Consider the following 24,406-nt stretch of genomic DNA (forward strand, 5'->3'; position numbering starts at 1 on the left):
CTGGTCTTCGTCATCAGGAGGGATCCTCACCCTCACCACACCGGAGACATTCACAAGGTCCTGCATCACCTTCCCGGACCTTCCAATGATTCTCCCAATCAGAGCTTTGGGTACCGGAACCACATCTTTCCTCAAACCCAACCGATCCATAGCCTCTCTTGCTATCTCTAGGCGTCGAGCAGCCTTCATATTACTCCGCCTAACCAATTGTTTGACACGTAGACACTGCAAATGCATCTCTTTCAGGACAGCTACTCGGTTTGATGTGTTTTCCCTAGCTGATACTATCACCAACTGCCGAGTCTCAGGTGCCCAGTGCACCTTACACGCTTTGACCGCCTCTTTGAAAGCCTCATGCACACCTTCCTCAGCACAGGCTTCTTGCATGTCTTCTGGTACATCAATTACAACCTTGAAGGTCGTTGACTTGCTCTCATCCTGGACAGATGGCTCTGGGTTCCCCACGGACACTTCCCTCAAGATATCTGTCATGACCGGATGACTGTCTTGTGCAGCTCTTGGCTCACCATCTTCCTGAAATTAACAGTCTTCAGGACCCTTTTCCAAGATGGGCTTTGTCAGTTCTGCCTTGCTATCAGTCGGGGACAGCCGCTGTACGTCTTCGCCCATCCACTTCTTCTCCCACAGAAGACCTTTTACTACTCCACTGAGTTCTTGCAGAACTTTATCTCGCTCCTCTGCCAGGTAGCGACGCTCATCCTCTCTCCTGAGAATCTGCTGTTGATGCTTCTCTTGGGCCTCTCTGAGCACCTCCATATCCTTCACTATAGCTTTGTTCATAGTTTGACACGCTGACAGGTGACCCCTGAGCTCAGTGACTTCCTTCTCCAGCTCATCCACTCTGTGCTCAGCTGTTTGTCTCAGGCCTCTTTCTTGTTTGACACATTCATCCACCTCCTCTCTGAGGGCCTTATTCAGTCCTTGCCACGTTACCATGTGGCCTTTGAGCTCAGAGACTTCTTTCTCTAGCCCTTCTATTCTGTGCTCCCTTTCTTTCTCAGAGCCACAGTCACCCCCAGAGATTAAGTCATCCCTCCAGTTACTCACTAACCGTGTGACTACTTCCGCCGTCTTACCCACCAGGTCAGCGTCAGTTTTGTCACGAGATGTCAGGTCCGTCCGTTGGGCTGACATACCCCTTTTCCCAGTCACTTCCACCTCTGACCTCTCCCCGTCAGGAACCGTCACCGTCTTAATATCTGTTAGCCCAACTATAGGAACGTCTCCCTCCTCGTACCATAGGTCATCCAACATGACAAAGTCCCGGCCGCCCTCCAAGGTATACACCAAGTCTGGTGGTATCCCGCCACCTTGGCACTCACTGCCTCCAGGCCCCTCAAACACCACTCTGTCTAGCATATAGTTCACCGTGACCCCATGTTTACAGCGAACCTGGGCCATTTTCTCGGTCAGACAGAAAGTGAGAGGAGTTCCTATCAGAGTCACCTGACTCTTGGAGTCCAACCGTCCCGAGATTCCTTCCCGGTGCAGCATCACTGTACACACTTGCGGCCCGTCATGCTCCGGAAAGTATATCCCACATTCTGGAAACGACATACACGTACACTGCAGTTTCCCAGACATACCCACTGAGTCACCCAGTGCTGTCACTTCTTCAAACTTGGCCCCTTTCTGGACCACCACCCCACTTTGGGTTGCCGCCCCCTCCCGGGACTCTACCCCTTTTTGGGTTACCACGCCAATTTGGGTCACCGCCCCCTTCTGGGACTCCTCTTTTTTGGTTACCACCCCCATTTGGGACTCCACCCCCTTTTGGGCTACCACCCCAATTTGGGTCACCGCCCCCTTTTGGGACACCACCCCCTTTCGGGATCTCCCCATGTCTGTTATACCGGTCTTCTCAGACCACAGTTCACACCACACAGTTTATGTCTCTCACGATACCAGACAAGTCCTTGTTGGCACCACCACAGCTCCTGCTGTCACCGATCACTGGCACCACCGGCTGCTGTTCACACACACACCGGCTGGAGTCACTGCAGCTCCTGCTGCGCCGTCTTCATGGACCCACCGATCCACCGGAAGCCGCTTGTCACCTTCGTGACCCCACTGAGCCACATCAAGCCGCTTGTCACCTTCTTGACTCCCACTGAGCCACCGCAGGCTGAGTCGAGAAAAAAGAAAAAAAAAAACACACCACAAAAAAAACTCACGTGTCCTGACTGTGCGCTATTCAGGACGCTCCTGTCTCCACCTGAGACCGTCCAACACACAGGGCGCACCGGGTGAGATTCAGGGAGCGACCCTCCTCCCAGGGTCTCCCCACACATCGGCCTCACCAGGTCCAGGGGCTCAGCGGGTGCTATTCAGGACATCCGTCTCGGCCTGAGACTGCCCAACACTTAAGCCTCACCAGGTCCAAGGTCCTACCATGTGCTCCAGGGCTCTTCCCAACACTGAACCTCCAGGACCTTGCTCACTGAACCCTCCAGGAACACAGTCTTTACCACTGACCCAGGTCAGTAAAACACTCTTTTTTTTTTTTTTTTTTCCTTCTTTCCCGACCGGCACCTGCTGGCCGCGCAGGTTCTCGGACCTCTCTACCGCAGAGGTATCCTATAAGTCTTTGCCACTGACTCCTGTCAGCACATCACATGGCTTTAAGACTGTCAGCCCTCCTGGCTCAGCGTTGCCCCCAGCAACCGAATCTGCAGTCCTTTTCCGTTGCCCCTAGCAACAAGGCTACAATATTGCCCTTTGCTTTCTCCACCATATGTGAGGTAGCGCTGTCATGTAAGTAAGGGGTTCTCGCTTGCAGCGATCGAAAAACACATCCGGCACAGGATTTTCCAACAAATCATAGTCTATGAGGTTTATTCATCCTTCATAAACCTCCAGCAGCAATATACACAGCATTACAGGAGAGCGTCCATTATACATGCTATTTAGCCCCAGGGTTATCTCACCCATGTCAGGGTTCACATATGGCTGTTTCTCCAGGCCGCAGAAGTCCACTCACTCCTCAGGGACTCTCAGATACTGGCCGCCATTACACACACAGCCGTTCCACAGGCTGCTGTTAGTGAGGAGATCCTTCTCCTCACGGGACCTTCCAAACTGGACCAATCAGGTCCCAGCATTCACTCCATGTGACCTAACCTGGCCACATTATATGGTCCATAGCCACGCCCACCGGGTCACATGACTATGACCTCACCACAGGTCCTTCACACAGACATATATACTTTACAATAGCATTCATAAACATACATATGTCTCTATCTCAAGGTCACCCACCTTGAGATACATAATGGCTCTTCAACCACTCACACTCTTGGGACATCCACACAGCGCCCCCTCGTGGACACAGTGGTCATTACACCACAATATATATATATACACTCACTGGCCACTTTATTAGGTACACCATGCTAGTAAGGGGTTGGACCCCCTTTTGCCTTCAGAACTGCCTCAATTCTTCGTGGCAGAGATTCAACAAGGTGCTGGAAGCATTCCTCAGAGATTTTGGACCATATTGACATGATGGCATCACACAGTTGGCGCAGATTTGTCGGCTGCACATCCCTGATGCGAATCTCCCGTTCCACCACATCCCAAAGATGCTCTATTGGATTGAGATCTGGTGACTGAGGAGGCCATTTGAGTACAGTAAACTCATTGTCATGTTCAAGAAACCAATCTGAGATGATTCGAGCTTTATGACATGGCGCATTATCCTGCTGAAAGTAGCCATCAGATGTTGGGTACATTGTGGTCATAAAGGGATGGACATGGTCAGCAACAATACTCAGGTAGGCTGTGGCGTTGCAACGATGCTCAATTGGTACCAAGGGGCCCAAAGAGTGCCCAGAAAAAATTCCCCACACCATGACACCACCACCACCAGCCTGAACCGTTGATACAAGGCAGGATGGATCCATGCTTTCATGTTGTTTACGCCAAATTCTGACCCTACCATCCGAATGTCGCAGCAGAAATCGAGACTCATCAGACCAGGCAACGTTTTTCCAATCTTCTACTGTCCAATTTCGATGAGCTTGTGCAAATTGTAGCCTCAGTTTCCTGTTCTTAGCTGAGAGGAGTGGTACCCAGTGTGGTCTTCTGCTGCTGTAGCCCATCTGCCTCAAAGTTCGACGCACTGTGCGTTCAGAGATGCTCTTCTGCCTACCTTGGTTGTAACGGGTGGCAATTTGAGTCACTGTTGCCTTTCTATCAGCTCGAACCAGTCTGCCCATTCTCCTCTGACCTCTGGCATCAACATGGCATTTCCGGCCACAGAACTGCCGCTCACTGGATTTTTTTTTCTTTTTCGGACCATTCTCTGTAAACCCTAGAGATGGTTGTGCGTGAAAATCCCAGTAGATCAGCAGTTTCTGAAATTCTCAGACCAGCCCTTCTGGCACCAACAATCATGCCACGTTCAAAGGCACTCAAATCACCTTTCTTCCCCATACTGATGCTCGGTTTGAACTGCAGGAGATTGTCTTGACCATGTCTACATGCCTAAATGCACTGAGTTGCCGCCATGTGATTGGCTGATTAGAAATTAAGTCTTAACACACAGTTGGACAGGTGTACCTAATAAAGTGGCCAGTGAGTGTGTGTATATATATATATATATATATATATATACACATGTCATAGAGACACACATATATATTTATAGTTCATACAGTTCTTCATAGCCGAATAGCTGCTAAAACATTTGCCGACTTCATTAAAATCCTTCCAAAGCCCGACATGAAATGACACATGGTTTACATACAGTAAACCATTTAATTTCATGGTTTTTTTTTTATATGTCTTTCACCAGTAATTAGATGAGGGTTTGTGTGTAAAATTTGGGAGGTGTAGGTGTTAATTCGTTGAAAAATTGCATGGGCTCCCGCGGTAATTTGTCAACCAGAGCGATAAAGCATGTAAGTGAGGGCAGATTTTAACAGCCTTGAGAGGGACCATTGTTTTTGCGCCCCCCCCCCCCCCCCCCCCGGCTACAAAAATCTGCCCCCACACAAGCCTTTTCTAGCACTTATCCTCTCTATTCCCATTGCCCTGTAGTGGTGGTGAATGGGTTAATATCAAAGGGTGACATTAAGCCAATTAATAATAGAGAGGTGTCAATAAGACACCTATCCATTATTAACCCTAGATTATGAAACCATATATTTAATTACTAAATAAGAGAAAAGTATTAATAATTGCTCTTACCCATGGTTCTTCATTAAGACAGAGGCTGCGTGTTCTGGATGTCTTAATGAGGAACTATGGGTAAGAGCAATTATTAATACTTTTCTCTTATTTAGTAATAGCCGATTATGCTGCAGTCAGTTTTTTGTGGACATTGATAGAGACCCTACATTTTGTGGCTAAACTATGATATGTTAATGTCCCTAGCTTGCACTGAGGCATATGAACTTTATGATGGGAAGGATGTATTTTTTATATTGATTGCTCTCCCACCTCTGGATGTTACATTAAGGCCGGGGTCACACTGGTGATTAAATCGGACGAATGCAATGCGATTAAAAAATCGCATTGCATTCGTCCCAATGTTATTCTATGGGGTAGCTCCCATCATGCGATTTTTGATCGGATCCGATCCTCGGACCGAGACAATCGCAGCATGCTGCGATTGTCACCGATTTTCGGATCGGATTCGACAATACAAGTCTATGGGGGCGAGAAAAAATGGGACTAAAAACGGACTAGATGTGACTTGCAATAAAATCGCACCCTGTGTCCTTTAGCAAAAGCCGGCAATTCTTCCAATACAGTAAAATCACAGAGACCGGTTAAATAATGAATAGATCTAGACATATATATATATAGATATATATATATATATATATATATATATATATATATTTTATACATGTCATAGAGACACATTAATATATATATACTGTATATATATATATATATATATTACAAATTCAAACAGTTCATCATAGCAGAATAGCCGCAGAAACATTTGCCGGCTTTTGTATAACTCTCCTGCCCGACATGAAATGACACATGGTTTACATATAGTTAACCATTTCATTTCATGTTTTTTTTTGTTATGTCTATCACTATTAATTAGATGATGGTTTGTGGGTAAAATTTTGTACTTGTAGGGGTTAATTTAAGGGGTTAATTCGTGGTATGAAATTACGGGGACTCCATGCAGCCTCAGTGACGTCAGCAGGAGACCCTGCAATTTAATACAACGAATTAACCCCTTAAATTAACCCCTACAAGTCCAAAATTTTACCCACAAACCCTCATCTAATTAATAGTGGTAGACATAACAAAAAAAAACATGAAATGAAATGGTTAACTATATGTAAACCATGTGTCATTTCATGTCGGGCACGAGAATAATTATACAAAAGCCGGCAAATGTTTCTGCGGCTATTCTGCTATGATGAACTGTATGAATTTGTAATATATATATTAATGTGTCTCTATGACGTATAAAATATATATGCAGGAGGGGAGTATCTGTTATTTTTATTACAAGGGGGGCTGTTTCATGTAAAAAGAGGTTGTTGAGGTAGTGGACAACCCCATTAATCATTATATGTAAACAATATATTTAAAATGGTCACTGTCAATAGTACAAACAAACGAACAACATTCAAGATGGCCTATCTATTTACTGAGGAAAGGAGGGCTGAAGGGACAGCTAGAGAGAGGGGGCACTGACAAATACAGAGATAGCTTGCAGGGGTCATATTGCAATTATGTGCACAAATTTGCAGGGCATCTAACCTCACAGTCCGCAGTTACATATCTATAGCTCAGATGGCAAACTAACACATGAAGTTATATTAATAATACTTACCGCAACAGCGAGTGTAACAGAATCTAGTTCAATCTTGCCCAAATGACCACAAAATATGGAACTCACAAAATTAATTAAGAATACCATTATTTGTGAGAGGAACTAGAAAAAAAAGAATAAAATCAGTATAAGTGTGATGTATATTATTGATATGTCGCAATGCTTTATCACATTAGGCCATGTTCACACCCTCAGTATTTGGTCAGTATTTTACATCAGTTTTTGTAAAGCAAAAAACACTTAACTTTGAAACGCGTTGGGAATATGAATAAATCTGCAATTCTTTTATGAATGAATGAATCTGTGTCATGTCTAGCAGTGCAGTAAATCCACAAAAAGCTCCATTAATCTGAATATTCCTGCGGTCACTGGTTTGACCTGTGGATGTGCGGCAGCTGACTGACAATTCCATGCGCTTTACCTCTCCTACAATAGGGGAGTGGAATTATAATATTGTCTGTACCGTCTATCAGATAAGACCCTAGTTGCGCTTTCTCAATTCCTACAGTGTGAATCAGTTAATCGTTTCATTGGACACCCATTACAGGTAGAATGTGGCTTCAAGGGTGCGGTTTTCAGAGCAAGAGAAACAGCATTATTAAATTTTGTATATTTAATCCGGAGAGGAAGGCAGTGTATATTTATATATAAAAAAAAAAAAAAAAAAAAAGACTCGACCTCGGGGAGGCTCAGCACCAGGCAAGAGGTCAATAGGACAGTCATAGGGGCGATGCGGTGGAAGGGTCTCCGCCACCTTTTTGGAGAACACGTCCGCATACTGTCGATAGTGTGTGTGGAGCGAGGAGAGATATGCGGGAACCTCGGTGGAGGCAACCTGAACGCACTCCCTCAGACATCTACCCTCACATGATTTTCTCCACCCAATAATCCTCCCTGAGGACCACTGTATATGGGGGGAGTGGTACCGCAACCAGGGGACCCCTAGAAGTACCTGGTCAATACCCTCGGGCATGAAGAGGAGGGATATCGTCTCCTGATGAGATGGAGCCACTGAGAGTAACAAGGGGGAGGTCTGGTGGGTTATCTGTGAGGGTAGAGTGGCGCCGTTCACCACTCTGAAGGTGATTGGTGTAGACATCATAACCAGGGGTATAGCGTGCCGTTGAGCGAAGACTGATGACATAAAATTGCCCTCTGCCCCAATCAACCTCAAGTGTCCCCTTAAAGGACAGCTTGGAGGAAAACGCCGCTGATTCTAGTGCGCCGCCTCCTATGGCCACTAGGCGCGAGCGTTCTCCCAGCTGCTGTGGGCACCGGTTGGCAAGGTGACCGGACTGCCGGCAAACATGACAGCTCACAGGAGCTTGAGCGGACCGGGGCCTGGAAGCCCCCTGACGCTTGAACGCCTGATCGGAAGATTCCAGAGATTTAGCAAAGCTAGGTGCCAACCTAAACCTCTGCTTACACTGGGCCCGCTCCAACCTTCACTCGGCGAAGCGGAGATCAATACGGGTGGAGACAGTATTAAGCTCCTCCAGTGTAGCGGGAATCTCCCTGGTGGCCAGAGCGTCCTTCACATGGCTAGCCAAACCTCTCCAGAATGCCGGAATGAGGACCTTATCTGGCCACTCCAACTCAGAGGCCAGCGTCCGGAACTGGATGGTAAAGTGGCTGACCATGGACGAGCCCTGTGATAATGCCAGCAGCCGGAGCGCGGTGTCATGGGTGACTAGTGCTCCCAGTAAGACCTGCTTCAGAGTGTCCAAGAACCGCGAGACACTCTGCACCACATGATCACCACGCTCCCACAGCGGTGTGGCCCACTCCAAAGCCCTGCCTGACAAGATGGAAATAACAAATCCCACTTTAGCCTGCTCAGAGGGGAATCGTGCGGCCAGCAGCTCCAGCAGTATAGAGCACTGGCTTACGAAACCCCTACAAGAAGCACTATCACCCTAGAACTTCTCAGGCAGCAGGAGGCGGGACAAAGTCGGGGCAGGGATGGCTGTGGTCACACGGGAGACAGCCTATGTGGCTGCCTGAACAGCGACCGCAGTAACATCCGCAGCTGAGGCTGAACGCTCGAGAGCCGCCAACCTGCCCTGCAGCTGCCGGATGTACTGCAGTACTTGCTGTTCATCCGCCATTATTAGCCAGACCCTGGCGCTAGGATAATGTTAGGGCTGGCGGAACGCACCAAATTATGAAATAATAGTAGGTGCGTTTGCAGCCCGGGGTCCACCGTGCAGAGGTGGTACACTGCTGCTAAGTAATGGCAGAAGAATTAAGCAGTGTGAAACCAGTCACATGTGGGATACGTCACCCAATGTGAGCAGGGGCGAACTCTGTTAATGCACAGAGCCGCACAACCGCTGAACGTAGATGCCGGAACCTGTTAAGCTCACAGAGCCTGGCCAAAAGAGCACAGTGTACGGCCACAGAACTCTACCCCAAGGACACGGGGTTAGAGTCCTTCTAGGTGCACTGAACGTGCAGCGTCGCTGCCGCGAACGCCGCTATAGACGCTGGCTATGGAGCACGTGCACTGAGGCGTGCCGAGTCCCTGGTGAGGACAGATGCCTGACTCAACCTCTTTCCTACCTACACCTAAGCCTGGGTGGTAGCAGACTAGGCTGCACAACACATGCATACCAAGGGTAGGGGTTACTTAATGAGTCATTCACCAGAGACATTCATGCGTGCATACATCACTCACTCCACATAGCCTGTAAATACAGTCTTATCCTAGCGCATGGCCGAGCGGCCATGCGAACCTTTTATAGCCGCGAGCGTCAGGGACCTTCCTAGCTTCTCGGATGGGCCAATCCGAACAGGAGCAGGACCTGAGCAAGTGACCTTCGATCTCCAATGGGAGATCTCTCCATGGGCATGCTCAGTGGCCCGACATGAGGACTTAGTCCCTGGAGAATCTTGCTGCTGAGAAGCATACATAGTCAGAGGTGGCAGCAGCTAGCAAACCCATGGAGTTGGTCTGGGCAAAGCACCGGGACCGAGGAATCTGCTGAGCAGGCTCCACTGCGTCCGAAGAAGAATGGGAGACCGCTGAATGCCAGGCTCTGGATTCCTGCTGTGCAGTGGCAGGAGCCCAACACAAGTAACTCCATTTTGGAAACTAGACCGCCCAAGGAACTTATCTATATGTGTGGTGAGCACTTTGAACCCCCAAGTGCTTCACAGAATTTTATAACGCCCAGGCGTGAAAACGAAAAATCATTTTTTTTTTTTTTTCACAAAAATAATTTTTTAGCCTATTTTTTTATTTTCCCAAGGGTAACAGGAGAAATTAGACCCCCAAAGTTGTTGTGCAGTTTTTTTTTTTCCTGAGTACGCTGATACCCCATATGTGGGGGTAAACCACTGTTTGGGCACACGTCAGGGCTCGGAATGGAGGGAGCACTATTTGACTTTTTGAATGCAAAATTGGCTGGAATAAATGGTGGCTCCATGTCGCGTTTGGAGATCCCCTGATTTGCCTAGACAGTGGTAACCCCTCTATTCTAGCTCAAATCATAACCCTAACCACAAGCCTTTCCCTAATCCAAACCACCCCTAAACCTATTCCTAACCCTAATTCCAACCCTAGCTCTAACCTTAGCCCTGGCTCTAGCCCTAACCCTAGCCCTAATTAAAAAATAAAAATCTTTTCTTTATTTTATTACATGTGCCTGCCTATGGGGGTGATAAGGGGGGCGGTGATTTACTTTTTTTTAAATTGATCACTGTGAGTTTATCAGTGATCAAAATAAAAAAAAAAAAAAAAATGAATCTGCAGCCGGGAAATGCCAGTGGGCGCACTGCGCATGCGCCCGCCATTTTCCAAGATGGCGACGCCCATGCAAGAGGGACGGCGGGACACCGGGAGGCAGAGCGGGACATAGGAGGTACCGGTGAGGGGAGGGGGATTGGACAGTGGGAGGGACAGGAGGGGAGGGGGAGTAGATCGTGATGGCAGCGGCCCATCGCTTCCGTCAGTCCGTGGCGGGGGCCGATCGCCCCCGCCAGCCGTGTGTGTGGGGGTTCATGCTAGTGTCTCCAGCCATGTCCGATGCTAGTGCAGCATCGGCCATGGCTGGATTGTAATATTTAATCAATTTTCATTGATGAAATATTACTATCGCTCTGATTGGCTGTTTCACTTCTATCAGAGCGATACTAACCACGTGGGTGCAAAGCCACCCCCCTGGGCTTAACTGCATGTTGTCCTGTATCTGTGGGTCGGGTGACATTTCAGTGACCCCGGTCACCCGACCCGCAGGAACGCTATTTATAACATGACGCCTACGGGGGCGTCATGGGTCGTTTAGGCACGACTTTTCATGACGCCTACGTAGGCGTCATGGATCGTGAAGGGGTTAAAAAAAACAAAAAAGGTTATCAAATGTACAACAGCATGAAGGGCCTGATAAGTGCCCCACATGTAGAAAGAACCCCTCCTCCACTATGTGCATCGGGAGTGTGTTACCATGAAACACACATAGAGCCAGTGACAATAATGACAAATTAATCAAAACACACCAGAAAAACCTGGAAATTTGTCAAAATATACAATGGTAATATCAATGGCAAACAATAATTATTCAGGTAAGACCAACAGAGTCACAATGAAATATAATACAGTACAGTAAATAATAGTTGCTGCCTAAAGCCCCCTTAAAACACATAAATGGAATCCTGAAAAGGGATAGATGAAAACACAAACCTTCTGAGAAATAACCAGAGGGTGGGGGAGAGAAGGTAATTAACCCCTTCCCGACCAGTGACACAGCGTATGCATCATGAAAGTCGGTGCCAATCCGACCAATGACGCATATGCTGTGTCATGACTTGATAGCCCCCCCCATGGGTCGGGTGACCGGGGTCACTGAAAGGTCACCCGACCTGCAGGTACAGAGGGCTTTGTGCTTAACCCCAGGGGGTGGCTTTGCCACCAAGTGGCTACGATCGCTCTGATTGGCTGTTAAAAGTGAAACCGCCAATCAGAGCGATAGTAATATTTCATCAATGAAATATTACACTCCAGCCACGGCCGATGCTGTAGTAGCATCAGACATGGCTGGAGACAGCGGTCAACCACCCCCCCCACCGGCTGACGGGGCCACCAACTGACGCCGGCGATCCGCTGCCGCAGTCATCATCTGCTTCCCTTCACTCCCCCCCCAACCTTCCGATCTCCCGGGTCCTCCTACGTCCCGTCCCTGTTTCACTCCCGGTGTCCCTCCTGCATGGGCGCCACCATATTCCAAAATGGTGGGCGCATGCGCAGTGCGCCCGTCGAATATGCAAAGCTGCAGATTCCGTCGAATATGCAAAGCTGCAGATTCCATTCATTCATTTTGATCACTGTGAAAGATCCTATCACAGTGATCAAAATAAAAAAAATAGTAAATCACCCCCCTCCTTATCACCCCCATAGGTGGGGACAAATAAATAAAATAAAGAAAATTTATTTTTTTATTTTTCCATTAGGGTTGGAATTAGGGTTAGGGTTGGAATTACATATGGCGTACCAGCGTACTCAGGACAAACTGGGCAACAACTTTTGGGGTCCAGTTTCTCCTGTTACCCTTGTGAAAATAAAAAATTGGGGGCTGAAATGTAATTTTTTGAGGAAAAACAAATTATTTATTTTCATGGCTGTGCGTTATAAACTTGTGAAGCACTTGAGGGTTCAATGTGCTCACCACACATCTAGATAGGTTCCTTGGGGTGTCTAGTTTCCAAAATGGGGTCACTTGTGAGGGGTTTCCACGGTTTAGGCACATCAGAAGCTCTGCAAACATAACATGATGCCTGCAGACCATACCATGAAAGTCGGCATTTCAAAAGTCACTACTTCCATTCCAAGCCTCGACGTGTGCCCAAACAGTGGTTTCCCCCCCCCACATATGGGGTACTGGCGTACTCAGGACAAACTGGACAACAACTTTTGGGGTCCAATTTCTACTTTTATTAATAAAAAAAATTGCAGGCTAAATCATTTTTTGAGGAAAAAAAATGATTTTTTATTTTCATGGCTCTGAGTTACAAATTTATGTGAAGCACTTGGGGGTTCAAAGTGCTCACCACACATCTAGATAAGTTCCGTGGGAGGTTTAGCTTCCAAAATGGGGTCACTTGTGGGGGAGCTCCCATGTTAAGGCACACAGGGGCTCTCCATACACGAAATGGTGTCCTCTAGCGATTGGAGCTAATTTTCCATTCAAAAAGTCAAATGGCGCTCCGTCCCTTCCAGGCCCTGCCGTGCGCCCAAACAGTGGTTTATGACCACATATGAGGTATCGGTGTACTCAAGAGAGATTGCCCAACAAATTTTAGGGTCCATTTTATCCTGTTGCCCATATGAAAATGAAAAAACTGATGCTAATAGAAAATTTTTGTTGGAAAAATTAAAATGTCCATTTTTTCCTTCCATGTTGCTTTAGTTCCTGTGAAGCACCTGAAGGGTTAATAATCTTCTTGAATGTAGTTTTGAGTAGCTTGAGGGGTGCAGTTTTTAGAATGGTGTCACTTTTGGGTATTTTCTGCCATATAGACCCCTCAAAGTGACTTCAAATATTAGGTGGTCCCTAAAAAAAAAATGGTTTTGTAAATTTTGTTGTAAAAATGAGAAATCACTGGTCAACTTTTAACCCTTATAGATTCCTAACAAAAAAAAGAATTGTTTCCAAAATTGTGCTGATGTAAAGTAGACATGTGGGAAATGTTATTTAGTAACTATTTTGTGTCACATAAGTCTCTGGTTTAACAGAATAAATATTCAAAATTTGAAAATTGCAAAATTTTCTCCAAATTTCCGGGTGTTTATTTGTGGGAAAAAAAAAAAAAAAACGCAAAAATTATCAAGCTAAATTTACCACTAACATGAAGCCCAATATGTCACAAAAACATTCTCAGAATCACTAGGATCCGTTGAAGCGTTTCAGAGTTATTACCTCATAAAGGGACACTGGCCAGAATTTCATAAAAGAGCCTGGTCATTAAGGTCAAAATAGGCTTGGTCATGAAGGGTTTAAGGCTAAATAAGACCTGTTGGAACCTGGAGAAAAAGACTGACCGGTCACAAGGGGGAGAGGGGGGAAAGATCCCACGCGTTTCGCCACACCGCATGGCTTCCTCAGGGGAAAGTCAATTATACCTCCGCACTTATCCGCCAGTCATATTATAATATTCCATCATTTTTAAAACTAATAGCTTTCCTTTCCTATGATGAAAAATTTACTACAATTCCATTTGGTGCTAATTCTAGAGTCTGCACTATGCATCTCTCACTTCATTCTGAAAACTCAAAAAGGAATTAGAATATTCCTGAAAAGGGGTTAAATTTGGACTTAAATTTTAAATCTATAAGTAAAAATGTTCTAACCCAAAATCTATCTCTGGTCTTTTCAGAGAATGCTTTTTAAGGGCCAGATGGAGAATACATTATTTGACACCAATAAAATCCTGAAAATGCTTAAATTTACACACGTGGTCAAAATTGTTGATATCCTTCGTATAATGACAGAAAAACCCACAATGATCACAGAAATAACTTGAATCTGACAAAAGTAATAAATCAAAAATCTATGAAAATGAACAAATGAAAGTCAGACATTGCTTTTCAACCATGTTTCCACAGAATTTAAAAAACAATAAATAAAACTCATGAAATAGGGCTGGAAAGAAATGATGGTACCCTTAACTTAAAATATTTTGTTGCACAACTTTTTGAGGCAATCACAGCAATCCAACAATTCCCGTAACTGTCAATGAGACTTCTGCAGCTCTCGACAGGTATTTTGGCCCACTCCTCAAGAGCAAACCGCTCCAGTTGTCGCGTGTTTGGAGGTTGCCTTTTCCAGACGGCATCTTTCACCTCTTTACAAAGATGCTCAATAGGATTTAGGTCAGGCTCATAGAAGGCCACTTCAGAATAGTCCAATGTTTTCCTCTTAGCCATTCTTGGATGTTTTTAGCTGTGTGTTTAGGGCCATTATCCTGTTACAAAACCCATGACCTGCGACTGAGACCAAGCTTTCTGACACTGGGCAGCACATTTCTCTCTAGAATCCCTTTATAGTCTTGAGATTTCATTGTACCCTGCACAGATTCTTGACACCCTGTGTCAGATGCAGCAAAGCAGCCCTAGAACAGAACACAGCCTCATCCATGTTTCACAGTAGGGACAGTGTTCTTTTCTTGACATGCTTCATTTTTCCATCTGTGAACATAGAGCTGATGTGCGTTGCCAAAAAGTTCCATTTTTGTCTCATCTGTCCATAGGACATTCTCCCAGAAGCTTTGTGACTTGTCAACATGTAGATTGGCAAATTCCAGTCTGGCTTTTTTATGATTTTTTTTCAACAATAGTGTCCTCCTTGGTCATCTCCCATGAAGTCCACTTTGGCTCATACAACGACTGAGAGTGCAATCTGACACTGATGTTCCTTTAGCTTGAAGTTCATCTGTAACCTGTTTAGAAGTTTATCTGGGCTCTTTCATCACTATTTGCATTATCCGTCTCTTTGATTTGTCATCAATTTTCCTCCTGTGGCCACGTTCAGGGAGGTTGGATACAGTCCCATGGAGCTTAAATTTCTGAATATGTGCAACTGTAGATACAGAAACATCAAACTGTTTGGAGATGGTCGTATAACTTTTACCTTTAACAGGTTTGTCTATAATTTTCTAATTTCCTGAGACAACTTTTTTTGCTTCCTCTGGTCCATGTGTAGTGTGATAAACACCATGTCACCAAACAGCACAGTGAGTGTTTGTAGCTCTCTATACAGGCCCATTCACTGATTCCAAGATTGTAGACACATGTGATGCTAATTAGTGGACACACCTTGATATAACATCCCTTTTGTCACATTATTTTCAGGGGTACCATCATTTCTGTCCAGGCCTACTTCATGAGTTTTTATTTTTTTTTTTAATTCTGTGTAAGCATGGTTGTTCTGTCTGACATAATTCACAACCTTTAACTGTCTATTTGATAACATACAATGATTGCTGTATGTATAGAATGCTCAGATTTCTATATAGATTTAGTGTTGTCTCCATCTAGTGGCCAAAGTAATAACTGTAGCGTTATTTTATTTCACTTTTGTTTTGTTTTCCCCCCAATTCACAATGCATTTTGGGAAGGCTTGCAAAGCATCATGGTTAAGTCCAGCCCCATTCTTCTCTCCAGTCTGCCATTTTCTATCAAGCCTGCTTCATTTGAACATCTCATTTCTCTCCTCCCCTTGCGTCAGCATCGTCTGTAGGTAATCACGCTTCCCACATCTAATTCCTGTCCTAGATCACCCCGCTTAGTTAGCTATTAGCGCAGATAATTTGTTATGTGTATTAGGTATTCCTATGTACTCCATACTGACTGTATTATATGTTTACTTGTAGTTTCACCGCGCCAATATACCATCACGTTCAATAAAGCACAGATTCAACCTACAGTCTTCTTATTGGACCCCTGGTATAGCGGTTTAGCTGCCTGTATACGCTACATGAATCCCGGTTCATTAGTAAGGACAGAACAATGGTTGAAAAGCAATGTCTGAATTTCATTTGTTCCTTTTCATAGATTTTTAGTTTATTATTACTTTTGTCAGATTCAAGTTATTTCTGTGACCATTGTGGGTTTTTCATTAAACGAGGGGTACCAACAATTTTGACCATGTGTGTACATGTTGGAGCAAATTTTTAATTCCTTCTGTAATAACGACTCTTCTTCTTTTGTTAATATATGTTTATTTATATTGAAGATTTTTTGGCCTACTCCCAATACTATTTTCTTTTGGATTGTAAGGAAACTGGAAAGATAATAGCGCAAATAGGGTCTTATCTGGGTAAATAGTAGAGAGATAAGGAGAGTTGCTCACCTGGCCAGAGTTGTGTACCACAACCACTTATTGCACTTTAAACCTGTTGGAGACCCACAAGGGTGCCAAGACACCAAAAGTGGACAAGAAATCCTGCACTGTCTGGATGGAGAGAGGGAGCCTTGGCATGGATGAAGTGAAAACCTTGTATGGATTAAGTGCAATTTATATGTCAATGCCTTTCTAAGCTTCACACTTCTTCAGGACAGACCACAGTCTGTGAAAGGTGTCAAACTTCGAAACACTTTGACAAATAAACCACACTTAAACCATATAAAGTCTCTGACCTCATCCATTCCTTGACTCCCTTACTCCAAGCAGCGCAGGATTTAATCCATTCTTTTCAACTACTGGCATTTTCTTTTAGATGACTCTCCCACACCCCATATCCCCATTTCTTTGCCTTACCTGAAAGAAAATCCTACCTGTTCTTTTTAGTTTTCTTATTATTGCGCTTGCCATCTTTATTTTGACCATTAACTCCATAACTACCGCCAATGTGCATTAAAACAGCGGTTGATAAGGGGCCTTAATCCTAATCACTCATTGATACAATTGCCACCCCAGCGATATCGTTGCCATGGTACAAGGTCATAAGCAAGGTCTAAGGCTAGGTTTACATTAGCGTTTGAGTCGCATCGTGTCATCCGCATGTACAAACGCATGCAAAAACGCATACAAAATGCATGTTTACGCAGCTTTTTTTTTATCCGCATCATCTTACACATGACGGAAAAAAAACACTGCGTGTGCATGCGTTTGTATGTGTTTTTGCATGCGTTTGTGTTGTTTCTGTGCATGTGTTCGATGTTTCCAAAGCTTTTCCAGTAGTTTCCTTGACGCCAGACACCCAATGGGCATGTCTCATGAGATTTCTATATATAGACACACTGCACAGATGAAATCCTCATCTTTTGCTGCTGTATCCAGCTTCAAGATGGATCTTAGCATGGATAGCTTCCTTCTTCATCTTGATTTGTCATTGAAATTGGCTCTTGCCTTTGCTTTTGAAGAAAGAAGAGAAAGACGGAGAAGACGTCGTCGCTATTGGCAACACCCCATCGTTGAAGTCCGAGAGAGCCGTGGAGACTACCACTCATTGTTCACTGAGCTGCGTGAAAACCCGAAGAAGTTTTTCAAGTACACGAGAATGTCGGAACAGAGCTTCAATGACTTGCTGCTACGTGTCCGAGAATACATCACCAGGCAGGAAACAGCTACGTCGAGCAATTCCTGCTGAAGAATGTCTGTTGGTGACCCTTAGGTACGTAATTTTGAAAAACAAACACATGTCGCTATTATTGTTATAAAAGCCGTGTACTTAAAAAAATTTTTTTTTTTCCATTTGGCAGATTCCTGGCTACCGGAGAGTCCTTATCTCTACATTTTCAATTCCGAATTGGAGTGTCCACACTTTCTGGGATTGTTGGAGATACCTGCCATGCTTTATGTGACGTTGTGCATGAAGAATTCCTCCCCCAACTGAACTCTGGCTGGAAAATGCTGCAAAATTCCAAGTCATTTGTAATTTTCCAAACTGCTTGGGCGCTGTGGATTGTAAACACATTCGGATTATGAAACCTGCTGGAAGTGGATCTGAGTATTTCAATTACAAAAAATACTTTTCCATTGTTCTCATGGCGATTGCAGATGCTGTGGATTTGTGGACGTTGGCACATTTGGACGAGGAAACGACTCACTAACTCTCAAACTCTGACATGGGCCAACGTTTGTATGGTAATGATTTCAATTTTCCACAGCCATGACCTTTTCCGGACATTGAAGGACCCCCAATGCCGTTTGTTGTGGTTGGGGATGAGGCGTTTCAAATGTGTGCCAACCTCATAAAGCCATACTCAAGTCAGGACTTGAATCGCACCAAAAGGATTTACAACAACCCACTGACAAGGGTATGAAGAACTGTGGAGTGTGCCCAGGGGAGAACCTAGCCTCTCTGCAGCCTGAGGCGAACAGCAAAATGAGGCCCTACACACACAACACACACACACACACACACAGTAAATTCTCATATCTATCCTGTATAACTGAGTACAGTAGTGGACTTTTTGATTTAGATAAATAGAAAAAAAAAAGGTGTCCAAACACAAGGATGTCTGTGGCATCACACGCATATACAAGAACAACACAGAAGTATCCAGAACAAGGGTCATTAATGGCAATGGTAGGCCTGGCGCAGCGCCAGACTGGGACAAAAAAGCAGCCCTGCCTCACAAATCCCACCAGCCCACAAACTATAACACTCATCAGCCCCGATCAGTGAATTTTTGCTATACTTTGTTGTCCCCTCATCACTCTTTAAGGACTTATTTGAAGAGCCACATGTGGATGGCACCACAGTGCGTATGAGTGACCACAGCTCCATTTACATGGTGCTCTTCAAAGCTGTTTCCCAGGATCATGGGGTCCCAGCGGTCAGATCCACAACAAACAGTCATCCCCTATCCCCACATAATGCTCCATACCGTATTATGTGCCCCATATATTACTTCGTGCAGCATAATGGGCCCCATATAATGCTCCATACAGCATAATGGGCCCCATATATTACCTCGTACAGTATAATGGGCCCCATATAATGCTCCATACAGCATAATGGGCCCCATATATTACTTCGTATAGTATAATTGGCCCCATATGCTTCATACAGTATAATGGGCACCATATATTACTTCATACAGTATAATGGGCACATATATTACTGCATACATTTTAATGGGCACCATATATTACTTCATACAGTATAATGGGCACCATATATTCATACAGTATAATGGTCCCCATATTTTACTTCATACAGCATAATGGGCACCATATATTACTTCATACAGTATAATGGGCCTATATAATTCTTCTCCCCAAACCCCGCTGCTCTGGTCTCTTCAGTGTATTCTGATCCTCTGCACTGCTTGGCACAGGGACATCATTAACTTTCGTATATAATTGTCCACTTGGACTGATAGTAATAGTGATTTGTTTGTACTTTGTCTGGGGCTGGCCCACTTTATGGGGGTGCGCAGGGAATATGATTATACACCAGTAAAAGGTATGAGAGGCTCAATATGACCAGTGCCACCTAGTTTCCTACCCTTCTTATTCTACTGGTACTGTGGGCACACTGACTGGTACTGAGGAAAAGAAAGAAATAAAGAGAAAGGAGGGGAAAGAAAGAAAGACGAGAAAGAGGGGAAAGAAGGAAAGAAACAGAGAGAGACAGAACCAAGAAAGATTAGAGAGATAAAGAAACAGAGATATTCTATAAAGATACTATAGCAGCCCGGCTCCCACTGTAGTGACCACCTGAGCCTCCCGATGCAGGACATATCATGATCCGCTTACATGGCCGGCAACCCCGAGTCCAAGGCGATCCTGCTGTCCGCGCTGTTGGAGGAGGACACGGTGATGGATCTGAAACATTCCCTGAAGTGCCTCCATGGTTCCGTCACAATCTCCTCCTGAAATTACCTAATTTCCGTTCAGCATCTAGCACATCACTTCTGGTAGAACGTCACGTGCAAATTTTAAAGTACTCCGCGGGGGTCCGCCGTGTACTCCTGTGTCCGCGGGAAAAGTAAGCTCCCAGCCGGGGCAGTGGGACAGAATCTCTCACAAAATCGGGACTGTCCCGCTGGGAGGTATGAATGCTCCCTACCATACACCTTGTACACGTATGGCTCTGCACATATCATAAACACACGGTTACGCTTTTTATGCCTCGCACACACATGGCTCCACTCCGTAAAGCTCGTACACATGCGGCTCTGCTCCGTACACCTTGTACACACGTGGCCACGCTCTGTAAACCTTGTACACAAATGTCTCCACTCCGTAAACCTTGTACACATGCGGCTTTGCTCCATACACCTTGTACACTCGCAGTTCCGCTACGTACACCTCGCACACACTCAGCTCTGTACACCTCACACATGTGCGACTCTGCTCCGTACACCTCGTACACATGCAGCTCTGCTCCTTACACCTCGTACACACGCTGCTCAGCTCCGTACACATGCGGCTCCGCTCCGTGCACCTCGTACACACGCACGGCTCCGCTCCTTACACCTCGTACACACGCGGCTCTGCTCCTTACACTGGCCGGGCTGAGACCAAAAAGCAGCCCTGACACAAAAAAAAACACCAGCCCACATACAATGAATGTCCTCACCCAAATCGTAGAACACTGGCAGGTTGTGCCAACTTTTGCTTTAGCTCACACACACACACACACACACACACGTATCACACAGCTCACACAAGTATCACACACCCAGCTCACACGTATCACGCACACACCCAGCTCACACGTATCACGCACACACCCAGCTCACACGTATCACACACTCTGTATCACAGCTCTCACACAAGTAGCTCATACAGCTCACACAAGTAACTTACACACACGTATCACACAGCTCACACACATCTCACACGTATCGCGCTCACACGTATCACACCCAGCTCACACGTATCACACACTCTGTATCACAGCTCACACACAAGTAGCTCACGCTCACACAAGTAACTTACACACACGTATCACACAGCTCACACATGTCACACACACACATGTATCACACACACATGTATCACAGCTCACATACACAAGTAGCTCACTCACGATGACAGACAGCAGTCCTGCATAAACCAAGGAATGATGCGCACAGGACCTGTGATGAGGTCACAGGAGGGGAGGAGTCATGGGTCACATGATCAGGGGGCCCTGACACCTTACCTCCTGTGACTGCATCAATTACAGCCTCTTGCACGACCGCAGCATCAGCGTGCAGAGGCTAAATTGTAGGTGCTGCGGGTAGAGGAGCGCATAATGCCGTCCCCTGCTGCCTGCCGCTTGAGCAGCTGGTGCAAATCGCCTCATTATAGGTGCGGCCCTGAGTGTGCCTTTGGATTGCTGGTATCTAAATGGCGCATTTTGAGAACAGCCATCAAGCTAAAAATTGAGACAATCGTTGAGGTTGTGAAAGCGTGTGTTGTTCTGCACAATTACATCCTGGTAAAAGAGCGACAATTAGAACTTGACAAACCTGTTCATACCACATTGCAGGATTACCAAGATCACCCTCTGAGGACAACAGTAGAAGTTGCCCAAATGAGGGATAAATTTGCTGCCTACATTGTTTCGGATATTGGACATGTGGCATGGCAAGACTAAATGGTTTAAGCCGCTAAGTTAAATGGACCTGTAATGTTATGGACATGTAATGTTTGCTGACTTTAATACTAACACCTTGACTGTAACTTTAATAATAAACACCTTTACTGTAACGCCCATTAATCACTCAACAATACACACATTTAAATAAAGAGAAACAGGTATTGTTAACCAAAATTTTTATTATGAAACATAACAAGAGGAATTTTGACAAATAAAAAAAAAGGGCTTTACTTTTGAGCTCTGCAGAGGAGGGAGTTACATTGTGGACATGGGGGGTGTCGGGCTGTGATGGTAGGCTAGAAGTGGTTGGGGAAGTTGTTACAGGGGGAAGTAGCAGTCAATTGGAGGATTGGGTTAGAAACATTGGCAGAGAGCACATTTGGGGAAGAGAACACATTAGGAGTGGAAGTGAAAACAACTTCCTGGACATGTTCAGTCTGAAGTACACATGCATTTCAAACGCATGCGTACGCATGTCCTTGCGTTCCAATGTGTTCCCATAGACAGTAATGCGTTTTTTTTACGCACTCATCCTCATGAGTATGCCTGCGCATATTTCACGGATTTCTGACGCCTCAAAAAAATGCAAAATGTTGCGTTCGCCGCGCCCCGCCTCACACCCCGAAACCACATTCAGCATGCAAACGCATATCCCTGCGGACCTATGCGGATCAAACGCTGCGCACAGATATGCAAATGTGAAACCAGCCTAACAGGCTCTGTCAGTGACTCGCTGAGAGGTCTCAGGCACTGCAGTACATGAGCACTGTAATGCATGAAACCAGCGATCAAAGAAAAAAATATTTGTGTCCCACAGTGAAGCTAAAGTGAAAAATTAAAAAATGTTACATAAATTGTGTTCAAAAAAAAAAAAAAAAACAAATCACGAAAACCCGTTTTGCCACTAAAAAAACTGGCATCACCGCATCCAGAATGACCTGAACAATAAAACTGTCTGGCACTCACATGTGGTAACTGTTTCCTTACAGGCAGTAAATTTCTTTTGTTCTCTGTTTGGGATAGCACGATTACTGATTGTCCCACTTGTGGATTCTAATGAGAGTTAGGGGTCTGTCACACATGGCGATCTCGCTAGCGAGATCGCTGCTGAGTCACAAGTTTTGTGACACAACAGCGATCTCACCAGGGAGATCGCTGTGTGTGACAGCGATCAGCAACCGGCCCCCCTGCCGGGATCGCTGTAGGAAAGCCCTAGACATTTTTTTTGGTCGCTGGTCTCCCGCTGGCCAGCACGCATCGCTGCATGTGACAGGTGGGAGACCAGCGATCAGCTGGTAACTAACGTACACATCGGGTATCTAAGGGACGTGCGTCACTTAGAAACCTGATGTGTACCTTAGTTACCAGCACTCTGATGCAGGGAGCTGGTAACTAAGGGACACGTCGGGTTTCTAAGTAACACACGTCCCTTAGAAACCCGATGTGTACCTTAGTTACCAGCTCCCTGCATCAGCGCACTGGTAACTAAATTACACAGCGACACCGCGCGCTCGGTGTCGCTGGTGCTGATCGCTGGTGGCTGTCTGTTTGACAGCTCATCAGCGATCATGTAGTGACTCACCAGCGATCCTGACACGTTGATATCGTTGTCGGGATCGCTGGTGAGTCGCTATGTGTGACGGGGCCTTTAACATACTGATCCCGCATATTTCAGATGTAGGATTGACAAAGGCTTATATTAGCCAAAATGTTGCAAGTGTCTGAATGTTCAAGAATATTTTTTTAAAGGGTTGTGTCTTATATACCCTGATTTTCTTTTGTAAAAGCCTCCACCTGACATTTTGTGAGAAAAAATAATAATAAAAACAATTTTGAGTGCCGAAGTTTTTCTGATTATTTTAAATTAAATTGTCTTGTTATATATTCGATATGGTAAATACCCCAGGGAAGAAAAAAAATTGGCAAAATATTGCTTTTTCATGCATCAAAAAATTGAACAAAAAGCATTCAAAAAAGTCATATGAAGAAAAAAAAAGTATGAATGAAATGCCAAATCGTCTTGCAAAAGACAAGCTTAATATGGCTCATTCAACAAAAAAAATAAAAAAGTTACAGCTCTCAGAATATGATGATGAAACAGTAAATCATTTTTTTGTGAAATAGGTTTTAGTGTGTAAAAGTAGCAAAGAAGGAAAAAAACTACATAAATCTGGTATTACTGTAATTGTAGTGACCCAAGCTATAAATTGGTCTCATTGCGTTTAATCGCACAAGAAATAAAAAAATAACCGAATTGCTGATTTTTGTTAATTCTGCCTCCCTAAAATTGTAAAAAGTCTCGGGTCACATTTATCCAGAGCTCTCCGCTGAGAACTTACGTCGGGAGTTTTCATGTAAATCCAAAAACAATGCGATACAAAAGAAACTCGACTGAGCCACTCACTTATGAGGCAGATGGAAATACTTTAGGCTGTGTGCACACGCTGCGGATTTTGCTGCGGACCCGCAGCAGTTTTTGCTGCGGACCCGCAGCAGTTTTTGCTGCGGTGTACAGTACCATGATTCCCTATGGGAATCAAA

General features: G+C 45.1%; 1 protein-coding gene across 1 annotated transcript in view; it reads right to left on the bottom strand.

Moving 5' to 3' along the window:
- Nucleotides 1-24,406, bottom strand: part of LOC141088462 (multidrug and toxin extrusion protein 2-like) — a 219,633-nt gene that overhangs the window by 174,318 nt on the left and 20,909 nt on the right. The window contains exon 2 of the mRNA XM_073574554.1: nucleotides 6,830-6,931. Coding sequence (XP_073430655.1) covers nucleotides 6,830-6,931 — 102 coding nt within the window. The remainder of the gene's footprint in view (nucleotides 1-6,829; nucleotides 6,932-24,406) is intronic.

Source organism: Dendrobates tinctorius, unplaced genomic scaffold (genome assembly GCF_039654945.1).
Source record: "Dendrobates tinctorius isolate UK_male_01 unplaced genomic scaffold, ASM3965494v1 ptg000007l, whole genome shotgun sequence".
Lineage (NCBI taxonomy): Eukaryota > Metazoa > Chordata > Amphibia > Anura > Dendrobatidae > Dendrobates > Dendrobates tinctorius.